Source organism: Muntiacus reevesi, chromosome 6 (genome assembly GCF_963930625.1).
Source record: "Muntiacus reevesi chromosome 6, mMunRee1.1, whole genome shotgun sequence".
Classification (NCBI taxonomy): Eukaryota; Metazoa; Chordata; class Mammalia; order Artiodactyla; family Cervidae; genus Muntiacus; species Muntiacus reevesi.
The window spans coordinates 60,079,563-60,104,014 of NC_089254.1; the positions used below are offsets into that span (position 1 = coordinate 60,079,563).

The 24,452-nt window shown below is 38.8% G+C and overlaps 1 protein-coding gene across 4 annotated transcripts in view; it reads right to left on the reverse strand.

Moving 5' to 3' along the window:
- Nucleotides 1–24,452, reverse strand: part of BBS9 (Bardet-Biedl syndrome 9) — a 440,246-nt gene that overhangs the window by 72,376 nt on the left and 343,418 nt on the right. For all 4 annotated transcript variants that reach the window (XM_065939388.1, XM_065939386.1, XM_065939387.1 and 1 more), the window contains one exon: nucleotides 14,350–14,532. In XM_065939388.1, coding sequence (XP_065795460.1) covers nucleotides 14,350–14,532 — 183 coding nt within the window. The remainder of the gene's footprint in view (nucleotides 1–14,349; nucleotides 14,533–24,452) is intronic.

Genomic DNA, 24,452 nt, shown 5'->3' on the forward strand with positions numbered 1-24,452 from the left:
GTGACAATTAAGAATGTATACAAAAATATAATGATGCAGAAAATGAAATGTGTTTAGAGAGAGGTACAGATAATGTGCTTTAGGAATGCTTTTGTTTTAGCCCCCTTCCTAGAATGATATCAAGAATTATCTGTCATCACTAAAATTTAAGACAGAAAGATCTTTGTCTACATCATGAGATAACTTCCTATAAGTTTTGTGCAAAAATCAATGATATTGTTGAGCTCATATTAGTGCTATGCGAAGCAAACAAGTAGACTAAATTTGTCAGCATTTTCTAGTACAGAATCCAGAGTGGGTACACATAATACAAAATATAAATTACTACTATCCTTGTTAAAGTAGTCATATTGAAGAATAAAACTTCAGTATGATCACTTGGTCAAAAGTTCCCCCACTGAATCAGGTTTCACTTTTGTGAAGCTCCTCAGTTTGGGTTCAAATCTCACCTCTGCTATTTTCCAGCTATATGACCTTGGGCATGTTTCCTCATTTATAAATTGAAAGTAATAGTCATGAAGCAAGGATGTGGGTGCCAGTAGTATATCTGACAGCTGATCCAAAAGGTGTCAGTGGGAGTTAGAGGGAGAAGGTGGAGAAGGCAATAAACTGCTGGCTGTGAACAGGTCCAGCCTCAAGTAGCTAGTGCAGTCCTCCTAGACTACCCTGGGAGGTGGTGTGGAACACACCTCGGACTTTCCCAGCTGGAAGGATGAGGGAGCTGGGGTATTAATCTACCAACCCTATTAGTCATTGACCAAGCACGGTGCCTGCACAGGCTCTGCCAAACAGGGGGATTCCTCAGCCAGAAAAACTGCAGGGGCCCCGCAGGTAGAAGCTTTCAGGACAGCAGAAGGTAAAGCGATACGGACGGAGCATGAACCGCATCTGTTACAGCCCCCTGCTTCAAAGGGACAGAGTGAGGATTAAATGTGGTAATGTAGGTAGAGCCCTTGGCCAATGCATAGCACATAATAATGCTCAATAAAAGTTCCCTTTCTTACTTTTTTTTTAAGTTGAGGAGGCAGGCCTATCTCTTCTGTGTGTGTATGACTGTATATGTGTTATGTATTTAATTCCTCTCCTTTTTTTTTTCTCTCTACAAAACAGGGATGTCTTCTAAATAGGGAAGTTTATTAGATTTATTTCTAAAGTTGTTAAAAATTATATAAAGATGTTTATGACTTTGAATTTAGAGCCAATGGGTTAGAAAACAACTAACCATTGCAGCTGATCACTGTCATTAAACCACAGAAATTAGATTACATAGGAAACTGGAAAGTTTCACCATTTTATTTTATTTTATTATTATTATTTTTTTTTAGTTTCACCATTTTAAATGCAGAAAGTGAAGCATATCCCTGCTAACAACATCAGTGATTTCATCCGCATAGTCTCATTCACTGTGATGGGAGAGAAGACCAGTGTTTCTGCAGTCCTCATAAATGACAGACCACTGAAATCAAAACTTACCTCATAACCATTCTGCCAGAATAAGAAGGAGAGCAACCTTGATTAGTCAACCCTCATTACTTCTCAGTTTCTTTGTGGCTTTCTTTTCAAAAAGCAACAACTGGTAAGATTTTTCCTATTTATATGGAATCCACTTCTGGTCAAGGGTATCTGCTCCAAGACGGAACACCAAGGCATTGCCCTTTTCTATAACTTCCTGTCTCCAGTTCAAACCATTCACAAATTTCCAGTTAGTAAAAAATAACTCTAAATCTTTTCCTCTGTGCTTACAATTATGTTCTAGGGCATTGTTTTCATATTTTAACATCTCTGAAACAGACTGTGTCAAACTCAGTGGCATCTGACAACTGCTGGCTTCCAGGCACCAGTCCAGCTATTGCTGCTGGTGCCTGGGCATATGCACAGCCTTTGTCTTAGTAGCTGTTCGTACCATGTCACTTCAACTGACGGATGTTTAATGGCCACACTCCCCTGTCAAACTGATGGCCTTTTAAAATATCAAAATTATGCCATGATTCATCACTGAACAAAAAAGCTGTGTGTACATAAAGGCATGGAAGCAGAATAGTTGGAAGTATAAATTTGAAATTAGTGAAGCAAATATTCATGACAGAAGACTGACAGCAATTCCAGATGTTCTTGCAAAGCAAAAGTTATGTGCCTTCCAGGATATAAAATAAGAAGATAAAGAACCTAGAGCCTAGAGTGAAGTCAGAAAGAGAAAAACAAATATTGTCTATTAACACATACATACAGCTAGAGAAGGTCTTCCCTGGTGGCTCATATGGTAAAGCGTCTGTCTGCAATGCTGGAGACCTGGGTTCAATCCCTGGGTTGGGAAGATCCCCTGGAGAAGGAAATGGCAACCCACTCCAGTACCCTTGCCTGGAAAATCCCATGGACAGAGGAGCCTGGTGGGCTACAGTCCGTGGGGTTGCAAAGAGTCGGACACAACTGAGCGACTTTATTTTACATAGCTAGAAAAATGGTACTGATAAATCTATTTGTAAGGAAGCAACAGAGAAGAGAATTCTGTATATAGGGAGATTCAATATAGAGAAGAGAATTCTGCAGGAGGAGAGAGTGGGACGAATTGCGAGAGTAGCATTGACACTATGTGCACTGCCGTATATAAGACAGACAGCCAGTGAAAAGATTCTGTTTAACACAGAGAGCTCGGCTCAGTGCTCTGTGACAACCTAGGGGGTGCGATGGGAGACAGGTTGGGAGGGAGGTTCAAGAGGGAGGGGATATATGTAGACTTACAGCTGAGTCACGTTGCTGTGCGGCAGAAACCACCATCACATTGTAAAGCAATTATCCCCCAATTAAAAATAAATTTAAAAGAAACCAAGAAGATACAGATAGGAGAAATGTATTATGTTTTGTTACTTAGGTACCTGCACACAGATGACCATCCTATGCCAAACAATACAACTAAGGTTAAGAGAAACTGCCAAATCCCTGGGATAGATGTGGTCTGCTTAATTAACGTGTCACACAAGACTCTTGCTGGAGCAGTAAACATCAATTTGTCTAAAATTTCTTGGTAACTGTGGACAGAAGCTGCTTAATTTCCACCAAAATGTGATTCAACTGAAGGGAAAAAAAACGAAGCTTTGAGCTTAGTCTGAAAAGAAAATTTTTAGAATGAATGCCAAAGGCTCGGAAAAAAATCAAGAAGGTAAGAGTGGTATACTCTTAAGGATGCACAAAATGCTGTTCATGCACACAGGACAAAGCTATGTGCAAAAACACGGATAGCAATGACCTGTGGTTGAAAGGTGACCTAAGAGTATCAAACTTTGAATGTGAAGAAGTTTCAGGAATACCTTATCTAATTTATGTTGCTTTCCTCTTATTCAGGCTCAAGAGTAAGATGTGGTAGAACATACACCTGCATGTGTGCATGCTAACTTGCTTCAGTCATGTCAGACTCTGTACGACCCTATGGACTGGAGTCCTCCAGGCTCCTCTGTCCACAGGATTCTCCAGTCATGAGTGTGTTGTCATGCCCTCCTCCAGGGGATCTTCCTGGCCGAGGAACTGAACCCATGGCTCCTAAGTCTCCTGCATTGGCAGGTGAGTTCTTTACCACTAGCACCACCTGGGAAGCCCAAACGATATGTCTAAGTCTAAAAGCTCTTTCAATAACTACCTAAAAAATTAAGTGATAAAAAATACTATGTCATAGTTTACTTGGCTGTGTTTTTTTCTAAGTGGCCCATAAAATAATACTGTCACTGACAATGGATGGCATCCTATTGTTGAAATAGTAACAAGAGCTACTAATTTCCTGGAGATTGTACATGCCCAGTACTATATTTGGCACTTTATATACATTTCCTCAATTAGTCCTCCTATGAATCTTAAGAGGTTTATAAAGGGTGTCCTTAACACCTGCTCACCTTTGACAAGTAGTTTCCAAATGAGTTCACATGCGTAATATTTTTTAAAATATGGTTCAGCACTTCTGTGGTAGCATTAATCATAGCAGTAATAGTAGTAGATGTAATGGTGGTGATGATGGTGGTGGTAGTATTAATAGTAACATTCTGGTCTTCCAGTTGACATAGATAACTAAACATCAAAACCCTGAATCTAAAAATGATAGTGAAGACACCCGAAGGAGGCTCAGTTTATGGTCTAGTTCATTGAGAAAAACAAGCAATGCAATTTGCTTACTCTGTGTAAGAAACAGAATTTCGAGAGGTATTATTGAAGAAGAAATTCTTATTATATACATATTTTTATTCAATGTGTTTTTTAATTTTTATTGTGTTTCAGTAAAGCATGAACAGTAGGCCATAGCCAAACCTAACGAAGGCAAGATTATGCAGTAAAGAAAATACATAGTAGAAAAAAGGATATACCTAAAACACAAAAAAGAAATTTCATGTGTAACAGCTCTTCAGATGCTGGCATGGCCCTTCTCCCAAATGAATGTGTGAAAGGCAGTGAGTCTCTGGTTCCAAGCACCTCAAAACTGGCAAATTCCTCACTCAGCACAAACTGTGTTTTCCATCAAACTCTGGGCATGCCTTCATGAGAAAGGCATTGGAGAGCCAAGTTCACTCACTTTCTTAATGTCATGTTCTTCTATACCATTTGCTTACTGGTTCAGTATGTTGTTGTTTTGTTGCTAAATCGTGTCCAACTCTTTTGTGACCCCATGGACTGTAGTCCACCAGGCTCCTCTGTCTGTAGGGTTTTCCAGGCAAGAATACTGGAGTGGGTTGCCATTTCCTTCTCCAGGGGATCTTCCTGACCCAGGGATCGAACCCATGGCTCCTGTTGCATCTCCTGCATTTGCAGGATTCTTTACTGATGAGCTACCAGGGAAGCCCTGTTCAGCGGGAATATAAAGTAAAAAGTAAGGTGAAATCAAATCTAGATGGCCACTCTCATCTCCCTTCCAAGCAGAATCAGTCTTTGAGATCTGGTCTCATTCCAAAATGTACAGATAAGGAAATCAGTGCTTAGAGAGCTCCATAATTTATTTAATACCTAAGGATACCCAGTTAATTAAGTAATTGCTCTAAAAGGGATGTGAACCTCAGTATGACATAATATTCTATTCAATTGATATACCACAGTTTGTATTTTCTAACTACTAGCATTTAGGTTGTTTTGGTATTTCACAATTATAAATACAAACATTATGTAAGCAAAGAGATTTTCCCTTACTACTTTCAGTGCATTAACTTAGCTTACTGGTGCCCAAGTGTTGGATTAGTTTTACAACCCACATTTTCCTAGAGGACTCCCTGGAAAGAAATATCAGAAATAGCTGGGTGTGTCTATTTCACTACATGTCTGTTAGTAGTATTTATTACCAAATTTGGCTAAATTAATACAGGTGAAGTGTATTTATCTAATAGTTATTTATACTTACATATACTCAACACTGGTGAAATTGAAAAAATTTTATGTTCTTTCAATTAAAAAAGAAAAATTTTATGTTAACTGATTTGAATTAAAGGATATGTCAATAAAATATATGCGTAAATATTTACGTGTGGTGGTCTGGCTCAGTCTACCCATACCTTTTACCATCTGTACAGGAAAGATCAAGTTTTTTTCTTACAGAACCCCCCAAAATTTGAGGTTGCTTGCAAAGAAAGGGGCTAGTACAAAATGGAAATAGATTGCTTCCTTTACAAAAAAAAAGAAAAAAACAAAACAAACTTTTAAAAAGCTACACAGTTGCTGGAGGACAACATGTAATTGTGTGAAACATTATGAAAGTAAATGAGGTATCAATCCCCAGATACTTATATCCAACTATATGATTGATTTAAGCTTTAATTCTGTGAGGAAGCAAAAGAATCTGTCCTTATATTCATTAGAATACAAGATAAGCACATAGACAGTTTTAGAGTATATAGTGAGAGCTAAACTATGTCATACCCCCAAGGGAAATTCACAAGAGAATGAAAGCCAGAATAAATAGGGAGGAAACAAAAATTGATCTGCCTCCAAAAGAGAGTGGATAGAAGGGTAAAGAAAGGACACTATTTTAGGTGAAGAAAGAAAGCTCTATTAGCCCTGGCTTGATGGAAAGAAGTTGTGTAGCCATGGAAAGTCAGTGTTCCCAGACGAAGTGGGGAAGCTGAGGAGTTGCAGAAAAAGAGTTTTAGAAAGAAGATAAAGTGGAGCCACGTGACGGAAAATCCTGAGTATCTGGAACTGGAATTCAAACTCAACCAGGGGCAAAGAGAACCATGGAAAGTATGCAAGCAGGTGTGTGACAGAAGAACATAGGGCTGAGTCTTGCAGACATGTGTAGGGCACACCAATGCAGAAACAGGGAAGAAAGGCTACTTCAAATGCCAGCACAGAAAGCCGGGTAGAATGACAAGGATGCAAGCCAAGGGGCGGTTCTCAGACACATTTCCAAAAGAACAACAACAGTCACAACAGGGTACTGACTAAACCCAGAGGTGCAGCTCTACATGTGGCTACAGCACAGAGGGAACACCCGTTGTAGAGGAAAGAGTCACCAATTTTCATGGGTACATTTCTAAAAGAGTGCAATGTCCCAGAAATGGCTAAATCATCTCTTTGTAATCAGTACATTCAAGTTGGGTAGAGTAAAGGCATTTTTTTTTTTTTTGAGTATTTTAAGGGCTTCCCAGGTGGCACAGTGGTAAAGAATCTGCCTGCCAATGCAAGAGATGCAGGTTCGAATCCCAGGTTGCAAATATCCTCTGGAGTAGGAAATGGCAACCCACTCCAGTATTCTCTCCTGGAAAATTTCATGGACAGAGGAGCCTGGTGGGCTGCAGTCCATGGGATCACAAAGAGTCAGACACAACTAAGCTCGTGCACACACACACACACGTATTTCAAGTAAATTAAATTAATTTGACTATACTTCCAGCAGGAAACAAATTGGTAAGCATTATGAGGATGGTGATAATCATTACTGTACTCATTGTGGTAGTAGGAGTTTTACTTATTTAAAGTATTTATATTTAAATATTATATTTAATATGAGAGCTTCCCTCATAGTTCAGTCAGTAAAGAATCTGCCTGCAATGCAGGAGACCCTGGTTCGATTCCTGGGTTGGGAAGATCTGCTGGAGGAGGGATAGGCTACCCACTCCAGTATTCTTGGGCTTCCCTTGTGGCTCAGTTGGTAAAGAATCCGCCTGCAATGCAGGAGACCTGGGTTGGGAAGACCCCCTGGAGAAGGAAAAGCCTACCCACTCCAGCATTCTAGCCTGGAGAATTCCATGGACTAAACAGTCCATGGAGTTGCAAAGGGTCGGACACGCCTGAGCCACTTTCACTTTCATATTTAATTCACATCTTATTTCACAAAGAATTTGAGGTGGCATACAGTGAAAGTTGAGCTTCAAATAATTTTTTGGTCACTTGCTTGGTCTCTTTATTTTTAAATGCATGAATAATGTTAAATGTGTCCAAGAAAGCATTGTTTCATATTTGATATACACAAGGAAAGATTAAAATATTATACATCACCATTTGTAAATGTATTCTCTTGGCTCCTAATCTGACGTACTTCAACTATTTCAATTTTTAAAACAGCAAGCAGTTCATCAGAAAAGCTCTAAGATACATTATATTCAACTCTAGGGATGTCAAATATTCCATTACATAACACCAGTTGCATCTAACTAGTAACAAGGCAGAGAATGCAGCCATTATGAACACAAAACTAATTCTTTCATGTTTATCTTGCTGGCTAAGATCATGGGAATTAGCAAAATATTTACTTTCTGCACTATGTTCCCATAGACAGTTATACTTGTGATGATACTTGAGCAGTCATAAAGGCCGGCTTGATACTGACACCAGACTTCCTCCTTTTGTTTGCCTTTTAAGAAAGGGTCATTAATAATAGTAATGATTAGCCATCGCAGTCATCACTCAATCCAGACAGGAGGGACAATGGCCCTTCCATCAAATCTGACCTGTGACGTAGAAGTCTTCAGGCCTTGCAAGTAAGTCTTGATAAGTCCCTCTGCACAATAGGATTTCCTATTATAAACATCTGTTTTCTCACATGAACCATGTTGAAAATGTTAAAAATAAGTTTCTCTTTCCATATCAGTTTGTACCAGGAATAATCAATCAAAAAGTAAGGCTGAAGGTCCAAATCTCCTTCCTTGACTGATGTAAATTTCCATCTTAACTTTCCCAGAGGATTTCAAACATCAGTACTAGGGAAGGTAACTATTAAGCCCTAAAGAACACAATAAAGCTTTTCTTTTTCAAATAGTAGATAACATCTACTACAGATATTAAAAGCACTTTGAAAGAAAAGAAAAAGTCAGAAAGATGCTATGCAACATGCCAATATTCTCTCCATTTTCAGGACTGTACACAATCAGGTCCCCAAACCAGTGCTCTGTTGCTCTTCTCTTTAGAGCTTCTTCTGGAATCAGGTGGAACACATGAACATTTACAGTGGAAGTATGAGACAGCCATCTGAAAATGTGCTGCTCCTTCATGTTTTCCTGCCATCTGCTGGACTTCATCTTACAAAATCTTAGTCATCTAAGCTGTTTACTAGGAAAATGAGAAGTAGATTTATACAGAGATTAGGAATGGCAAAAAGGATTCATCCACATAACAACTCCAATTGATAGTAACTACCTGTGTGTATATTCAGTTACTTAGTCATATCTGACACTTTGAAACCCTTAGGACTATAGCCTGCCAGGTTCCTTTGTCTATAGGGTTTTTCAGGCAAGAATATTGGAATGGGTTGCCATGTTTTCCTCCAGGGGATCTTCCAGACTCAGGGATTGAACCTGTGTCTCCTGAGTTGCAGGCAGATTCTCTGCTGGCTACGCCATTGGGGAAGATCATTACCTAGAATGCTGTGTTTAAAAAAATCTGAATCCAGGTGTCAACTCAACAGGAAAGCGTGCATGATGATTATAACATCTACCAAGGTCATATGAAGGGGGTGTAGCAGCCCTTGTAGCAGATTCTTGTCTCTTCATTGTGCAAATGCACACATCTCCCCAGACGAGTTTCTTGTTCCTAGGAGAATATCTGGTTATTGTGCATATGACCAGGCTGCTCCCATAACACCAGAAATAAGGGCTGCTAATGCAAACACCATGGCATAACTATATGTCAGTGGTTTACCCTGCTTTTACTAATTCGTTAAAATGTGATGAAGTTCTTAACTCAACTGACCCTTTCTCTCTTAATTTCTCTCTTAATGACTGACAATGCCATGCAACAGAAACCTCAGGCATGATGGAGATGTTCTATATCTACACTCTCCAGTGTGATAGCCACTCACCACATGTGGTTATTGTGCAATTGAAATACAGCTAGTGTGATTGAGAAAGTGAAATTTTAATTTTATTTCATTATAATTTACTTAAATTTCAGTTTAAATAGCTACATATAATAAGTGGCTATCATGTTAGATAGCCACTGGCTGCACAGGGCTAGAATATGCTTCCTTGTAATGCTGAAGTAAATCCACAAAGGATGGGTACTAAGTCTATTTGGTTTCTTGAGGCATGCTCAGTGCCTAGAACAGTACCTGAAACACAGCAGGTCTCCGTAACTATTCATTGAATGAATAAATGGATAATAAGTGGACTGGATATAAGATTTTTCCTCTTAAACCAATCTTGAGGTATGTGCAATTTTTCAGCTTTTGGCTTCTATGCAGCATCATGGGAGGGAAATGTGTGTGATATCACAATTAAACACTCTCTTAGACTCAAAGCAATAACACATTGACCTAAATAGAGATTGTATTTTCCATAGAGTTTCAAGTAGATAGAGGGTCAGTAGAGGATTTAAATTTAATCTGAGAATTCAAATATTCTGAAATATCTTCAGAAAAGTAAGAAAATAAATCATGCTAGAACTTCCCTAATAGGTACTCTGATAGAACATTACTTTAGGCAAAACCTCTCCATCATCACAGGACGACAGAAGGGATAATACCACATTATCCAATCCACAGATGGAACTGAGTTTAAGAGCTCTTTTTGGAGACACCAAATAGAACATTTACTGTTTTGGGTTTTTTTAAGAGATAGGGAGTATCCCTACAAAAACACATTTGGCATACATAACTTTCAGCACCTTAAAAAATCATGTATAATAGTCTGCAACACCAGCATTTATTTGCCCCCCAAAAGTATTGAGAAGTTGAAAAAATGGAAAAGTATTAAAAAAGAGACAGATCAGAGAAAACAAAGATTAATTCTTTTCCAAAAGGGATGGCACTTTTTAATACAGATAATATAGTGCAAAGAACATTATTTTTCATTAGAAAGAATGATTCTAAATATTTTTGCTTTGTGAATCTGAGGCTATTAAGAAGAAAATATTCCAGAGTTGACTATGGCATTTAACCTGCCTTGTGACACATGCCATCTAAATGACAATACAACAAACCAGTATGCAGTGCTATCTGAACTGTAAATAAAATATCTTCTGAGCACTTTCTCCTACCTCTCACATACTGTGGGGACATCTGACCTTGAACTGAGAGAGAGGCTCTTCTGAAAATGTTGCCCACATGTCTAAAGTTCTCCCCCTCATACATGTACTCTGCCCTCCAACCTCAACCAAACCATCTAAATTGCATTCAGATTTTTGTGGTATCATAATAACTTCAATATGGGATATATTTTCAACATTCTGGTCAGAGACTCCTTTCTTCCCCACCTCACCCTCCTTCCAAGTTATTTCAGGTTTGCATATTTCATTTTCACATCTCAGCGGGATACCCATCACATAACATTTATTTGTGAGGTCTAAAGGCATAACATGGGGGATTGTGAACTAGCATGTCAAAACCACATACGGCATGCATACGTCTTAAAGAATGAAAAAGGATTCCTTTTTTTCTCAAGATATATAAACTGTCTCAACAGTATAAGTCCAAAATGAATACCACAACCTAATTAAAGATGAAGAACATAACAAGCAGTACTAAAGTGTCTTTTTTGATCTATTCTTCTCCAAGTTATGTTTTTATCAAATGTCTTGTCTCATTAATGACTTCAACAGACATAACAAGCATACACACCTTCTAATCTCACCAAATTCAGAAGAAAGTTGAAGTAATGTTCTGGGAGGTATGACAGCAGACAATACAGAGACAGGGCAGAAAGTGGCTTTGAGAAGACCATTCACCTGCCTCCGAGCATACTCACATACTCCCAATAAATGCTGTGCTTAAAGATCTCTAGAGTCAGAAATACTATAGTCTCTCTCAAGACTCAATTCCTACATTTGAGAATGTTTATTTCTAAGGAATTCTTCCTGCCCTAAGAGCCAGCTTCAGGAGCATGCAAGCTGTATAACTGCATAGGGCCTCACAATCAGTTTAATGCTTTGTTGCCACCATCTTGAAATTCTTAATAATTTTATCTTTGAATTTGTGCTTTGTAAGTGAAGTCTGATGAGACAGTGAAGCATGTGTGAGAAGGGAGGATGTGTGTAATACGCATGCCTCCTTCCTCCTTTCCTCGCTTCACATGCAGCCCTGTAGCTCAGAATCCCTGTGGCCCCAGGGTGAGTGGGAGTTCACGGAGACTGGAGGTAAGGAGGAGGAAGGCCTGTTCCATCTGGGCTGATTAAAAGAAGGAACTGACAGTCCCGAGAGGCTTTTCATTTGAACCAGAACATGCGTGGAATGAAAAAAGAGGCAAGAGATGCAAAGAAACAGGAATGACTAAGGAAACCCGCTAGACTCCTGTTACTTCCCTATATTATTGAATGACTTACACTGAGACTGATAACACAGAAGGAAAGGGTAGGAGAGTGACACAGAGTTCCTTCTCCTTCAGCCCTTCCTTACTCAACAGGAAGCTGAAGGGAGGGAATGTTGGAAAATGTGCATAGGTTAAGAAGGGAAATAAAGAAGCTTAAGTTTTGTGCAGTGATTCTGTGGTTCTATAAGAGTGAAATACACATGCATGCAAAAGCCACGAAATACAAATTGTATAACTGTGGTGATTCTTTAAATTTTTCTTTGTTTAGGACAACATACGTAATTAACAAGCAAAAAATACCATGAGAGAGAGAATGCAGAAACTAAAAAAACCATGGTTTTAGTACCTGTTTAAACAGCACGTTAGCTCTTTTTCCTACTTTCTTGAACAATGGATCTGCATTTTCATTTTACACTTAGCCCCGGACATTGTGCAGATGGCCCTGCCCTGCTTCAGATTCAATCTAGTGCATCTGTTCTGCCAAGTCACTCTTGTTAGTTTCACCCTCATCGCCATTCATTCACCTAACAAATATTGACTGCACTATGGTCAAGCATTGTGCCAGGCACTAAGAACAGAAAAAATAAGTAAGATATAATCCCTGTCCTCAAGTGTAGTTGAGGAGACAAATCACTATGAAAAGGTAGTAATATCTACCTTGCCTGGCTTTAGTGAGGACTATAAATAATATACTTAAAAAGAAAAAAATATATAATATACTTAAAGTAGACAAACCACTTCCAATGATGATGAGCACTCTATCCAACTATCTCATTTAATTCTTATCACAACTTACTGGTCAGGTAACATAGTGGTTTCCATCTTAAAGCGATAGAAGCAGAGATTTAGATCGGTTAAGAAACTTGACCAGAAGGCCTATGCCGTTAAGTGGTAGAACCAGGATCTGAGGTCACTCAAGTCTTTTTGACTACTAAATCTGAGTTCATAAGTGATAGTGAGGGCTTTTCCGGTGGCTAAGGGGTAAAGAACCCACCTGCCGATGCAGGAGATACAGATGTAATCCCTGGTCCAGGAAGATCCCACATGCCGAGGAATAACTAAGCCCGTATGCTACAACTACTGAGCCTGTGTTCTAGGGACCACTACTGCTGAACCCACACTGCACAACTGCTGATTCCTGTGAGCTGCAGAGCCGGTGCTCCGCGACAGGAGAAGCCTCCACAATGAGAAGCCCGCGCACTGCAACTAGAGAGTGGCCCCTGCTCCTCACAAGTGCAGAAAGGTCCATGCAGCAACAAAGACCCAGCACGGCCAAAAATTAATAAACATTTTTAAAGTGATAGCTAGTATTTTTTTAATATAATGCTAACCATTCTATTGTTTACTTTCTATTATTACAGTGTATATTTCTAGCTCCTCAAAGGCCTATTTTAGATGTAATTTTATCAACCTAAAAAAATGGGAATGCTAGTTTTTTTTTCTAATTTATTTTTACTACTTTGTTTAGAATATAAAATGTACCTTGATTTTTTTTTTTCACTCTGACAATCCTTTGACCCAACTGGAGAAAATCAGACTCAACTGACAAAGCTTGAGATTTTCAAAATCATGCTCATGACTTTGCTAAAATACAGTATACAAGTTAAAAACATGTCTTTGGAAGCAGAGAGACTTTGACACAAACTCTACTACCCACAAGCTTCAGAAAGCTCTCAAAACCTAAATTTTCCCATATGTAAAATGGTGATAAAAACAACACCTTAACTATATTATAGGTCCATGTTTAAGATTAAATGAGATAATCCTTGTAAAACAATTAAAAGAAAATGTGGGACCAAAATTTCAGTTTTAGTACTATTATCTTTAGTACCATGTTTTCACATGAGTTTAAAAATGGATATGAAATGACTTTTTTCTTGAAATAGTTTCCCCCATTTCAAAATACAAAAAAAAATAAGTTCAAGGGTCTCTAATTTCCAAGTATGTTATTTCATTGTAAATAAAAGCATGCAATAATGGCATCTAGTGGTCATGTACCTCAATGGTTCAAGGCAACTAAGATATTCTGTTTATATTATCCTTCACCAAAAACTCCAAATACATATGCCAATTTTTCCCCTTTTTGTTCTAAACTGCATATTCACAGGATCAAGAATAAAAGTTTATAAATTACATATAAAGAACTACATATTTAAAAAAAGAACTTTATAAATGTAACAAAGTATCCCTGAAATTCAGCAAGGCTATCTCAGTTCTCTCTCTCTTAAAGTGACACTTACATTTAAGAACATTGAGCAAATAAAATGGCTGAACTGTTTTCTCTGGCGGAAAAGGAAAGGATTAGCTAATCTGAAGGTTTACTGCCATCACTCTGGTGGTCAAATGTCTATTTCCCTGGCTCCTAAGTGACTGAAGAACATATATAAAAAAAAAAAAATAGACTGGATACCACATAAAAATGGACCATATACCTATTTTTTAAATATCTCTAGAAAAAAAAAAAAGGCCTTTACTTGACATTATGGTTTGAAGAAAAGGAAAACAGAATTTGGATAAAAACAAAACAAAACAAAACCAAGCTTTCATTTGATACCTTAAAAAACACGATAGCCATGTGGTCTCTTTATAAAACCACAATCTTTCCAATAATGCTGGCTGTTACCACTGCAGGTCTGTGGGTCCTTACCAGTTCCTGAGTGTCCTGCTGCAGTGGCAGAAATGCTGCTTCCAGAATAGCAATCTGGTCCACGCTGAGCTTTTGCCACAGCCCGATCAGCAGAATCACCAAATGGGTGGCACTTTTCAGCCTGGTGAATGACTGGAACAGATTGCCTTGGTTTTCCTCTACTGCATCTGCTAGAGCGATTACCTGTAGAAATTACAAACTTCAGTTAGGGATAATTTCACAATTCTTGAGCCCTCAACAAATTACATTTGGCACACTCTTATTTTTCTTTAAAACAACTTGATGAACTTTGTCTTCCACAAACACAAGGTATGTTGAGTAATAAAAGTTATCACTCATCTTTCTCTTCCTTCTTTAAAAAAAAGTACCCAAAGTAATTCCAAATCCATATGGTCAAGAGATGAAAATATCCATGAAATCATCTTAATGGGAACATTGTTCAGTGTCTACCTCAACATTGATTCACTTTCTACAGCGTATGATAATAGTACCTGATAATATAAGAAGCCTCTAACACAGTTATTACAGCATTTACTACTAGTGACTACTGAGACTGATCGATTTAAAAAATTATCAGAGTAGCTGCATTTACCTTGGGATTTAAAATAATAACTTGATTTTACCCTTTTCAGAAAGTAACTGTCTTCCTCTATTATTTTTTATATGTTACATGGTGTTGGAAAAGTCAATATTTCTTGATTACATTTAAAAAGGAGACAATTTTCAAACATTTGACCAGTCAAGCAATGTCATTTTTAACACAAATGTCAGGTACCAGCCCACAGGGACCTGAAAAAAAAAAAAATGTTCGGGGTGTATTAGCTTTACAATGCCAAATCTACTTAGGATAAAATTGGCAGGAGTGAACAGAATTGTTTTTTTTTTTTCTTCTTCATCCTCTTGAATAATCCTGTGGAAAAAAGAACTAAAGTAACAATTGGATAGAACACTGAAGACTGCCCATTGGTGTTTTATTTTATTTTAATGTCTTGGTGAATTTTGAGCTCATTAAAAGTAATGAACTGACTGGCCCAAAGGCTCAAGTCGTCTGACAGCCCCCAGAGCAGGAATAGCAAAAGCCAAGGTATCGTAAGCTCCTTTCTACAAGTCCCATCAGCTCAAGGGACTAGAGCTCAGATGAGTTTCAGAAGTCTAATGCAGATGACCCATTTGGTGATATTTCATGGCTTACTGACACTGGCCCAAAGGGCCTATTTTTAAAAATCATCATTCAGACAAATACAGTCTGCAGCTGTGTGGTCTCCCAAATTCCATGTAGGAGAAAGGCTAGAGGGGGACAGTGCTTAGAGCATCTGTGAGGCACTGGAAAAGAGATGTAGGTTAGAGAAAGACAAAGCACCCCGAAGGCCCTTGCCTGACAAAGCCAAACAAACCAGGATTCTTTGCCACTTGGTTGAGGGCTTGCAGGAGTTATGAAAGGCAGTCACACATCACATTCAGCTCTCTGGGGAGCCCTGGGAGTTTGGACCAAGGTCAGCATTAACAGTAAAGCACGCTGCTTACTGGGTGCCTACTACTGTGCTACTTCTCATTGGCTGCTGAAAGTACATGATATGCTATAACCCATGAGGATCTTATAATTTGTTGGACTGAAAACATACATACACAACCAATTAGTGGAAAGCAGCATTCCGGCAATAACGTCCTAATTGTGCAGAACAGAAAGTAAGTGCAAAAGAAGCTAGCTAGGGGACAGATTACTGTGGGCCAGAGTTAATATCCCTGGGGCCTCTTTAACTCAAACGAGGCTTGGAACTCATCCCTTCCCCATTACTTCAAGAAGTCCCTGCAAAGAGATGGAGAGGCCACTTTCCTTAAACCAAAACACCTGGAGTCATCTGCTTCCCCCACCTTCACCATGGTTACAATGAACTTCTGTCAGAGTCTAATTTCTTTTTCTTCTTGTGAATGGCACTAATAAAGCTTCATTGTGGGCGCCATCATATCAATATTATGACACAGATGCTTTCTGTCAATAAGTCCAAATCACACAAAGATCAAGGTGATAAACACCTCCTGAGTGCCAGGCATGTGCAAGAATCTGCAGGAAGTGCTACAGGGAATTCAATGGCAACAGATAGAACTCCATGTTCAAAGAGTTTGTAATGGAGAAAGGAAATTAAAACAGGTCAAGGAGGCAAACATTGATAACATAGGGAAGGCCCAGTAGACTATTAAGGAGGAGAATGCCACTAATGTTATGACTATTACATTAACAACAATCCCTCCAATTAATTTGGCATGAGCTGTATGTCAAGCAACCTGCTCTGTGCCACACAGGTATCAGCGCCTTCAATCCTCACATCTCCACTGAGACTTAGTTGGCAAGATCTCCATTTTATGGATGAGGCCCCTGAAGCTCGGCAGATGTAAGGAATGTGCCCAATACTGTACAAAGGGTTTGTCTACTGCGCCTGTGCTTAAAAGGGCTCCACGCTTGGTTTAAGTCCCTGCTGTCTCTGTCTTAAAATTCTTAACCATTTTATTTTTGAATCTGTGCTTTTTAAGTGAAGTCCAGAGGATAATGGAGCATGCACATGATCAGAGGAGATATGCTCACTGACTCAGAGAGTTTAATGCTCTTATATTTGCATTTTAAACTGCCATCGCACAATATAAAGATTCCTCATAAAATTCATGCTAACAATTTAAAATTTTAATTTTTCCTTACTTGGAATGACATTAAATAGAAACTTAAAACACCACCAGAAGGTGTGAGAGACCACTGAAGAAAGGAAAGATCTTTATATCTTAGTAGCAGTTTTAACAGCACTTTCTTCTACCTTTTAACAAGGGCCCTGCATGTTCATTGTGCACTGAGAAGTGCAATTTAAGTAGCCAGTTTGACCATCACATAGTAAATGAGAGACCTCCATTCAAAGTTGGAGACTCTAAAGTCTGCATGAGATCCGAAGCACCTTATAGGTTCAGAGAAGTGCCTAACTACCAGTGAATGTGGAGGGCCTTGGGAAGCAAAAGATAGAAGAAGAATCAGATACCACAGGCTCAGCCAGCTCCTATAGGTTCAGGAGAAAGGACTGATTATTCAATTTTCAGGAATTTTGTGAGCCAGGTGTTAAATATGGCCATTACTAAAAATTAAATTATAGAAACTTTGGCAAGTTACGGGAAAACAAAAGTAATAGTCAAAATGCATTACTTTCTAATTATTTTACTATTATCTAGGCCCTTGAGATTATTTATGTCGCTTGCATTTGTATGCAATTTGTCTGCAATGGGGGCGGGGGGTGGGGATTTATGTCGCTTGCATTTGTATGCAATTTGTCTGCAATGGGGGCGGGGGGTGGGGATTAATGCCCAGTTCTTCCCCACTCTATATTCAGTGACCTCACACTAGAAGCTTGAAATCAGCCTTGGTGGAAGTATTTACAACATGCAAATCAACAAATGTTATAAAGTTAGGCTTCCCACCCACCCTGCTCCTCACAGACAGCCAGTTGTTAAATAGTTACTGGCGTGCCACTGAGAAGACCTGCCTGAAATTTGTCCTCAAGAACAGCTGCTGGATAAAGGGGCTTTAAAAGGAAAGGACACAACCTGAGCAAATGCATTAAAACACAAATGTAGAGGCTGCTTGTTTAGCAAGGAACAAATATTCCGGTTTGGGAAGAGCATTTGATGAGACAAAAAGATCATCTGGGCAACCGTCGCAGAGGAAGCATCAAGGTGAAGAGTGTGCAGGTACTGGGAAGCCACAAAGTATTCTGAGTGTGGGCATTATCTCACGGAGACAGTCCACTAAGTAGCCACTGGATCGTAGCAAACATTTAGGGCATTTGCTGGGACTTAAGTGAGGCTTTTATGCACGTTCCTTACTATCAAGGGAAAATTCTTACTAAGTGTAACAGCATGTCAGTTCATGGACCCACCCAATTTGCTAAACACAGCTGTGGTGGAAGAATGACTTCTCAGTGAGACAGCAGCCCAAGCCACAGGATCTTTCCTGAGCAAGACCCAAAATACATCAATCCCAGAGAAGCATCATTTCTCTACGTTTCAGTCTCACTGGATATATTTCTGTGCCATTGTGGAAAGAGTCCGCTATCCCCAAACGGTCACAGAAATTGGAAAGAAATGGGATAAACAATTCCTTATGTAAATTACCCCCAAGGAAAATCTTCCTGACCTGCTGGCCAGCATGAAATACTAAACAGATCTCCATGTTCTCAATTTAGTCTTACACATAACAGCCAAGTTTACTCTGTGCTCCACGAGAGCCAAATGAATTTAGCAGAATTAACGTAGTAAAAGGAGATGGAAAAACTAGACCCACCAAGATTTCGATCTGTCTGACCAGGGCCTAGAGGATCTTACAGCTCACCTGGAACGGAGAAATGAGGCCAACCAGCTGCTGGGGCTTACATTTGAGGGAGAGTGATTTTTCAGGACCCATCACTGGCTGTACAAGATGTGTGTTCCCTGGTGTTCGACAGAACTACAGAAAGGAAGGGGTTTAGGAAACAATGAACGCTAATGATTTCAAGCACAATGTGTTGATGGCCTTTGTTTTGCTTTTTCAAATTGACGGATTCCAAATAAAATGGAGACCCCAAAGGACATCTCTGTCCAACTGCCATATCAGTTGATGCCAAAGTAATGAGGCAGAGGTCCAGGGAGCTGCTTGCAGGAAAACGCTCAACTCATAAAGTGAGTGTGAAATTAATCCCAAATACTTTTAGCTGCCAAGATAGGCTCTAAAATTGGTTACAGGAAAGCAGCAGCAGCAACAGCAGAGTAGACATGAATCACACTATGTGAGCACAGACTTGTCCAATTTCTCCACCTAAACTTACCATCAAATCTGCCTCCAAATCTCATGTGTGGCATGTAGAACCCCATTACACTGCTGTTTAGCTGTCATTTACTGAACCTCAACTGTGGGTCAGGCACTGGGCTAGTGCGGTTATACTCAGGTTATCATTTGGTCCTCATAACTACCCTCTGAGACCAAAATCATCAATCCTATCCCAGACGAGGAAACAGATGCTTAGAGCTCTGATGAACTTAATACTGAGAGGAGCACACTGCCTGTGATCAGGAACCAGGGCGGAAAAGGCAGGGATATTAATCCTATCTTTGGATTCCCCCGGTTGGATGACCTTTTTTCTGCCCTGGTACACAAATGCATACAGTTGGCTCCACAAAATAATCCAGTGGGTTCTTATCCCGATAATCAAATAAAGACATGAGGAAAAACACGACTAATATATTGCAGCAGTAACAGTATATGTGGGCTTCCTAGGTAGCACTAGTAGAGAATTCACTTGCCAGTGCAGAGACACAGACTCAATCCCTGGCTCAGGAAGATGCCCTGGAGAAGGGCATGGCAATGCACTCCAGTATTCTTGCCTGGAGAATCCCATGGACAGAGGAGCCTGGCAGGCTATAGTCCATAGGGTTGCAGAGTCAGACACAATTGAAGTGACCTAGCATACACACATGTACTTTAGTTAGGATTTCCCATTACTGGGGCTTTTAACATAGGTTGAAATTTCCAGGTTGCCTTCTGCCCAAAATTACAGTACAAAGGAAATCAATTCACACAGTACAAAGGACGGGAAGTTAACACAGTATGTTTATTTCTCTTAACAAAGGAAATTTAATCATATTCCATATAACTCAAATTATGAAGACTTTAGAAAACTGCTATTTCCTAGACCTGTTCCTTTAGGGAAGTTATTTTAAAAAAGGAATGATGGATTTCTAAAAATCATATAGTACAATGTTTTCAGTGGTCTGAGCAAGTTGATGGTATGTAATAATAATTGTCAACATTGATTGAGGGTCTTCAGGAGCCAGGCACTGTGCTAAATCTCTTTACAGGGATTCTCTCATTTCACTATCAGAACGATTCTGTAAGGTAGATACTAATACTGCATGTGTGTGTCCTAAGTCGCTGCAGTCATGTCCGACTGTGTGTGACCCTATGGACTTGTAGCCTGCCAGTCTCCTCTGTCCATAGGATTCTCCAGGCAAGAATACTGGAGTGGGTTGCCATGCCCTCCTTCAGGGAATTTTCCTGACTCAGGGATCAAACTTGCCCCTCTTAAGTCTGCTGGATTGGGAGGCAGGTTTTTTTGTTTTGTTTTTAACCACTAGCACTACCTATCCTCATTTAAAAAACTAAGGAAACAGAATTACAGAAAGGGTCAAGCAGTTATTAAGCGAGGGAGCCAGAAATCACACCCAAGCAATCTGACCCAAGAAACGTCACCAAGTAACATTGCCTGCATTAACTTTCTGCCTGCACATTAGTTTCATCATAGGCAATATGTGGAACAAATTCTATCAGAAGTTTCCCAATGGGAGGTTTCAGCTTTACTGGCCCTTCAATAACCTATACGAATTAAGATAGGCTTATTTTAATAAGAGGTCAGCATGGATGAATGAGTTAGGAAAACAGAGTTTTCCTATGATATGGATGAGTTTATACATCCCCCAGGGCAGAATGCAATAGGCTGTGCTGGAATAGGCAATGGCCTGGGAGCCAAGAAGACAGAGCTTCTAGTCCTGGCTTCCCTACTAAATAGCTTAGGTCAGTGTTCAATGTACTTCCCTTTCCGGGGCTCTAGTTTCATCACCTTCAAAATGTAGGGGTGGGAAATATGATTTCTCACATCCATCACAGCTATGTCAGATGCAAAAACTCTTAAATTACTTTTGGATAATTTATTTTGAACTATCCATGCTTCTGCCCAATTTATTGATTCACTTCTTCCCCTCTATTTGTACCCATTCTGAGCTTTTCATTGAATGATTGTTGATTTGCAGCTTTTATCTATAAAATGGAGTAGGAAATGGCAACCCACTCCAGTATTCTTGACTGGAAAATTATATGGACAGAGGAGCCTGGCCATGGGATCGCAAAGAGTTGGACATGACTGAGCAAGTACACACACATCTATAAAATATCAGTAAGAATGTTTTTCTTTGACTAATTCATAGGATTATGAGAATTAAATGAGAGGAGTAAAAAGATGAGCAATACCGAGCACTGGCAAGGATGTGGAGAAATGGGAACCCTCATATTTTACTAGTGGGAATATGATACAGTCACCCTGGAAAACAATTGGCAGTTCCTCAAAAGTTAAACACTGAGTTACTCTATGACCTAGCAATGCCACTTCTAGGTTTATGCCCAAGAGAACTGAAAATATATGTCCACTAAAAAAACTTGTTCACAAATATTTGTAGAAGCATTATTTATAATAGCCCAAACAAAGAAACAAACCAAATGTCCATCAATTGATAAGTAAATAAATTAAATGTGGCATATCAGTATAATGGACTATTATTCAGGCATAAAAAGAAAAGCAGTATTTACACATGCTACTATATGGATAAACCTTAAAAATATTATGCTGAGTTAAAGAAGCCAGTCTTTTCTGTGTGTGATGATCTTACACTATTCATGTTGTATTATTCCACTTATATGAAATGTCCAGAATGGGCAAATCTATAAACACAGTCAGCAGGTTGGACATTGCTTAGGGCTGGGGGGTAGGAGGTGGACAGAAGGAAATGGCAAGTAACTGTTCATGGTTCCTTTTAGGGAGGATGAAAATGTCCTAAATAGACCGTGGTGACAGCTGTATAACCCCTTGAATATGCTAAAAATCATTAAGTTGTCCACTTTAACTGGGTGAATTGTATATATGTAAACTATATCTCAACAAACTTATTAAAAATGAGTTAAAGTACTATGAAAGCATAACTCATAAAAGGCATAAATTAACAAAAATAAAGGCATTTATTTAAGATACAATTTTGATATATTAATGGATATATTTTAATATATAAAGGATATATATTAATACATTTGGTATATTGTTATATTAATATAACAATTTTGATATATTAATGCAACTAGGACTTAACAGTATTCTAGATGATAGATGATCATATGAATTTGGAGTCTATTAGAACTAAGCCTGAATGCTGGTAATGCTTACTTACTAGCTATACAACCTCAGGCTAGTTACCTCTCTCAGACTATAAAATAACATTCCTGGTTACTATTTCTTAACATTTCACACCGTTAAGGGCTTCTCTCAGTTTAATAACACCTGGTAAATTCTACTTTTACTGTTAGATTAACCATGACATTGAGAAAGGAAGAACTTTCTCCGGGTACTTGAGGCCCACTCCCAACCTCTGCCACCTGAAGTGGTGGGGGACAGCTGGTCACTCTGCAGAGCTCCCTCGGCCCGCTGTGTGTGGTCACTCAAGGGGACAGCGCCCATTCTATGGCCAAGTTTAGTCAAGTTTCAAAACAAAATGTCATGAGACCCTGTTTCAATATATTACTACAAGCTATGTAAGTTACATGTATTAGATTCCCTTTTTGATTTCCAGAGCAATTCTATTAAAATACACACACACCGACACTCAACTTTGCCTGATATGACTTGTTCTCTAGAAATCCTCTGAGGCTTGTTAATCAGAGAGCTAAACATTGCTTGATTTTCCTTTGTATCTTACTGAAAATGCTAGAAAATTTGGTGAGGTGAATAAAATGTTTATGAAGTTACACTATGAGAAGGCAAAGGGAAAACAAAACTTAGACATGGCCCAGAAAATTCCAGTATAAAAAAGAGCAAATGATAAATCTCCAACTTGCCGTCAATTTTCCAATACTCAGTACACAGTGGGTGTCCCGTAAATGCTGGTTGAACTTGTGAACCTCAAAATCAGTCCATGTAAAAACCCAGCACAACTAGGAGCCATACTAAACTAACTCTTAAATCCTAGACACACTCAATCAGGCACTGTCAGGCTCCCAATTTGAAGGGAACTCAAGTGATGTCACATGGAAACAACAGACCTACCTCAATATATCTGTCATCTACTTGAAAAAAAAAAAATCTCTCCAGTTCACCTTAGCCACAGCTGCTTAACCGCCAAGCTACAGACAGCTCTAATGACTACTGAAATGAATTTATTCATCACATGGCTGCCCTTTGGTTAGAAAGACATTCTAAATCTAGGAAAGACTTGGAAGCAGGCAAGAAATAGGGCATGCTTCCTGCTCAACTGTTATTCATGGTGGCATTTGCTATGGACTCTGACATAGCAGAGGCAATAAGGAAGAAGAAAAAGTTTACCAGGTCTAAACTTATACTTTGGCTGAAAAGATCCAATTTGTATCCAAAAAGAATTATTTTTTTACCAAAAACAATAAAATGAGGTTCAAACTGAAGAGATGATTTAAATGCTAGACAAGCATACAGAAGTGTATGTGCTAAACTTTTAACTAGATAAAAGAGAACTCTGGGTTTTTACTTTAGAGGCATAGCAAGAATCTAATTCTTAGCTACTTTTGCTACTATGCTATTTTGTATAAATGGGATGGGGGATTGGATTACAATCTATTGTACGTCACATGAAGTAAAAACCTAAGATTTCCCTATAAGATGCATTTAGCTGAAACTCTAAACCAAGCCCAGGATTAGAATACAATTATAACCATGCTACCATTTTGGGTAGCTATTAAAACAATGGAGAAAGTGTATTCATTCAGTACAAAAACTTCAGTTGCACAAGTTATTTATCTTAATAAAAAGAGGCCTGCTAATTGCCTGTATCACCTATGCTTTGGAACAGAAAACTATGATCTTTGTGACTCTTTGAAGCCATGATGGTTTTTCTGGTTTAGGATTATAATGTTCCATGACACCAATCTACACTTGCAAATGCCTTGAGAATTCATATAAAACTGATTTTAGAAAAGCAAATTATCCCTGAGAAATTTCTTTATACTATGTACTGTAGAACCACTTCTCCCCCCACCTTTTTTTTTTTTTTTTTTTCTTTTTTAATGATCTGCCTAGAAGAATATAAAAGGTAGACAGGGCTAGAATATAGACTTTGGCTGGGACTTTTAAAATACATACCATCGATACATAAAAATGTTAAATAAAAAAGACAATAAATCATTTATAAGTGACATAGAGACAAATTTTGCTATTTCTGCAAAGTTTATTCAGCAAATAGACATGTAACTTAATCAGCTGAAGGGAAACTAATTCTAGTGCTTGGCTAATATAATACTAAAACTACAA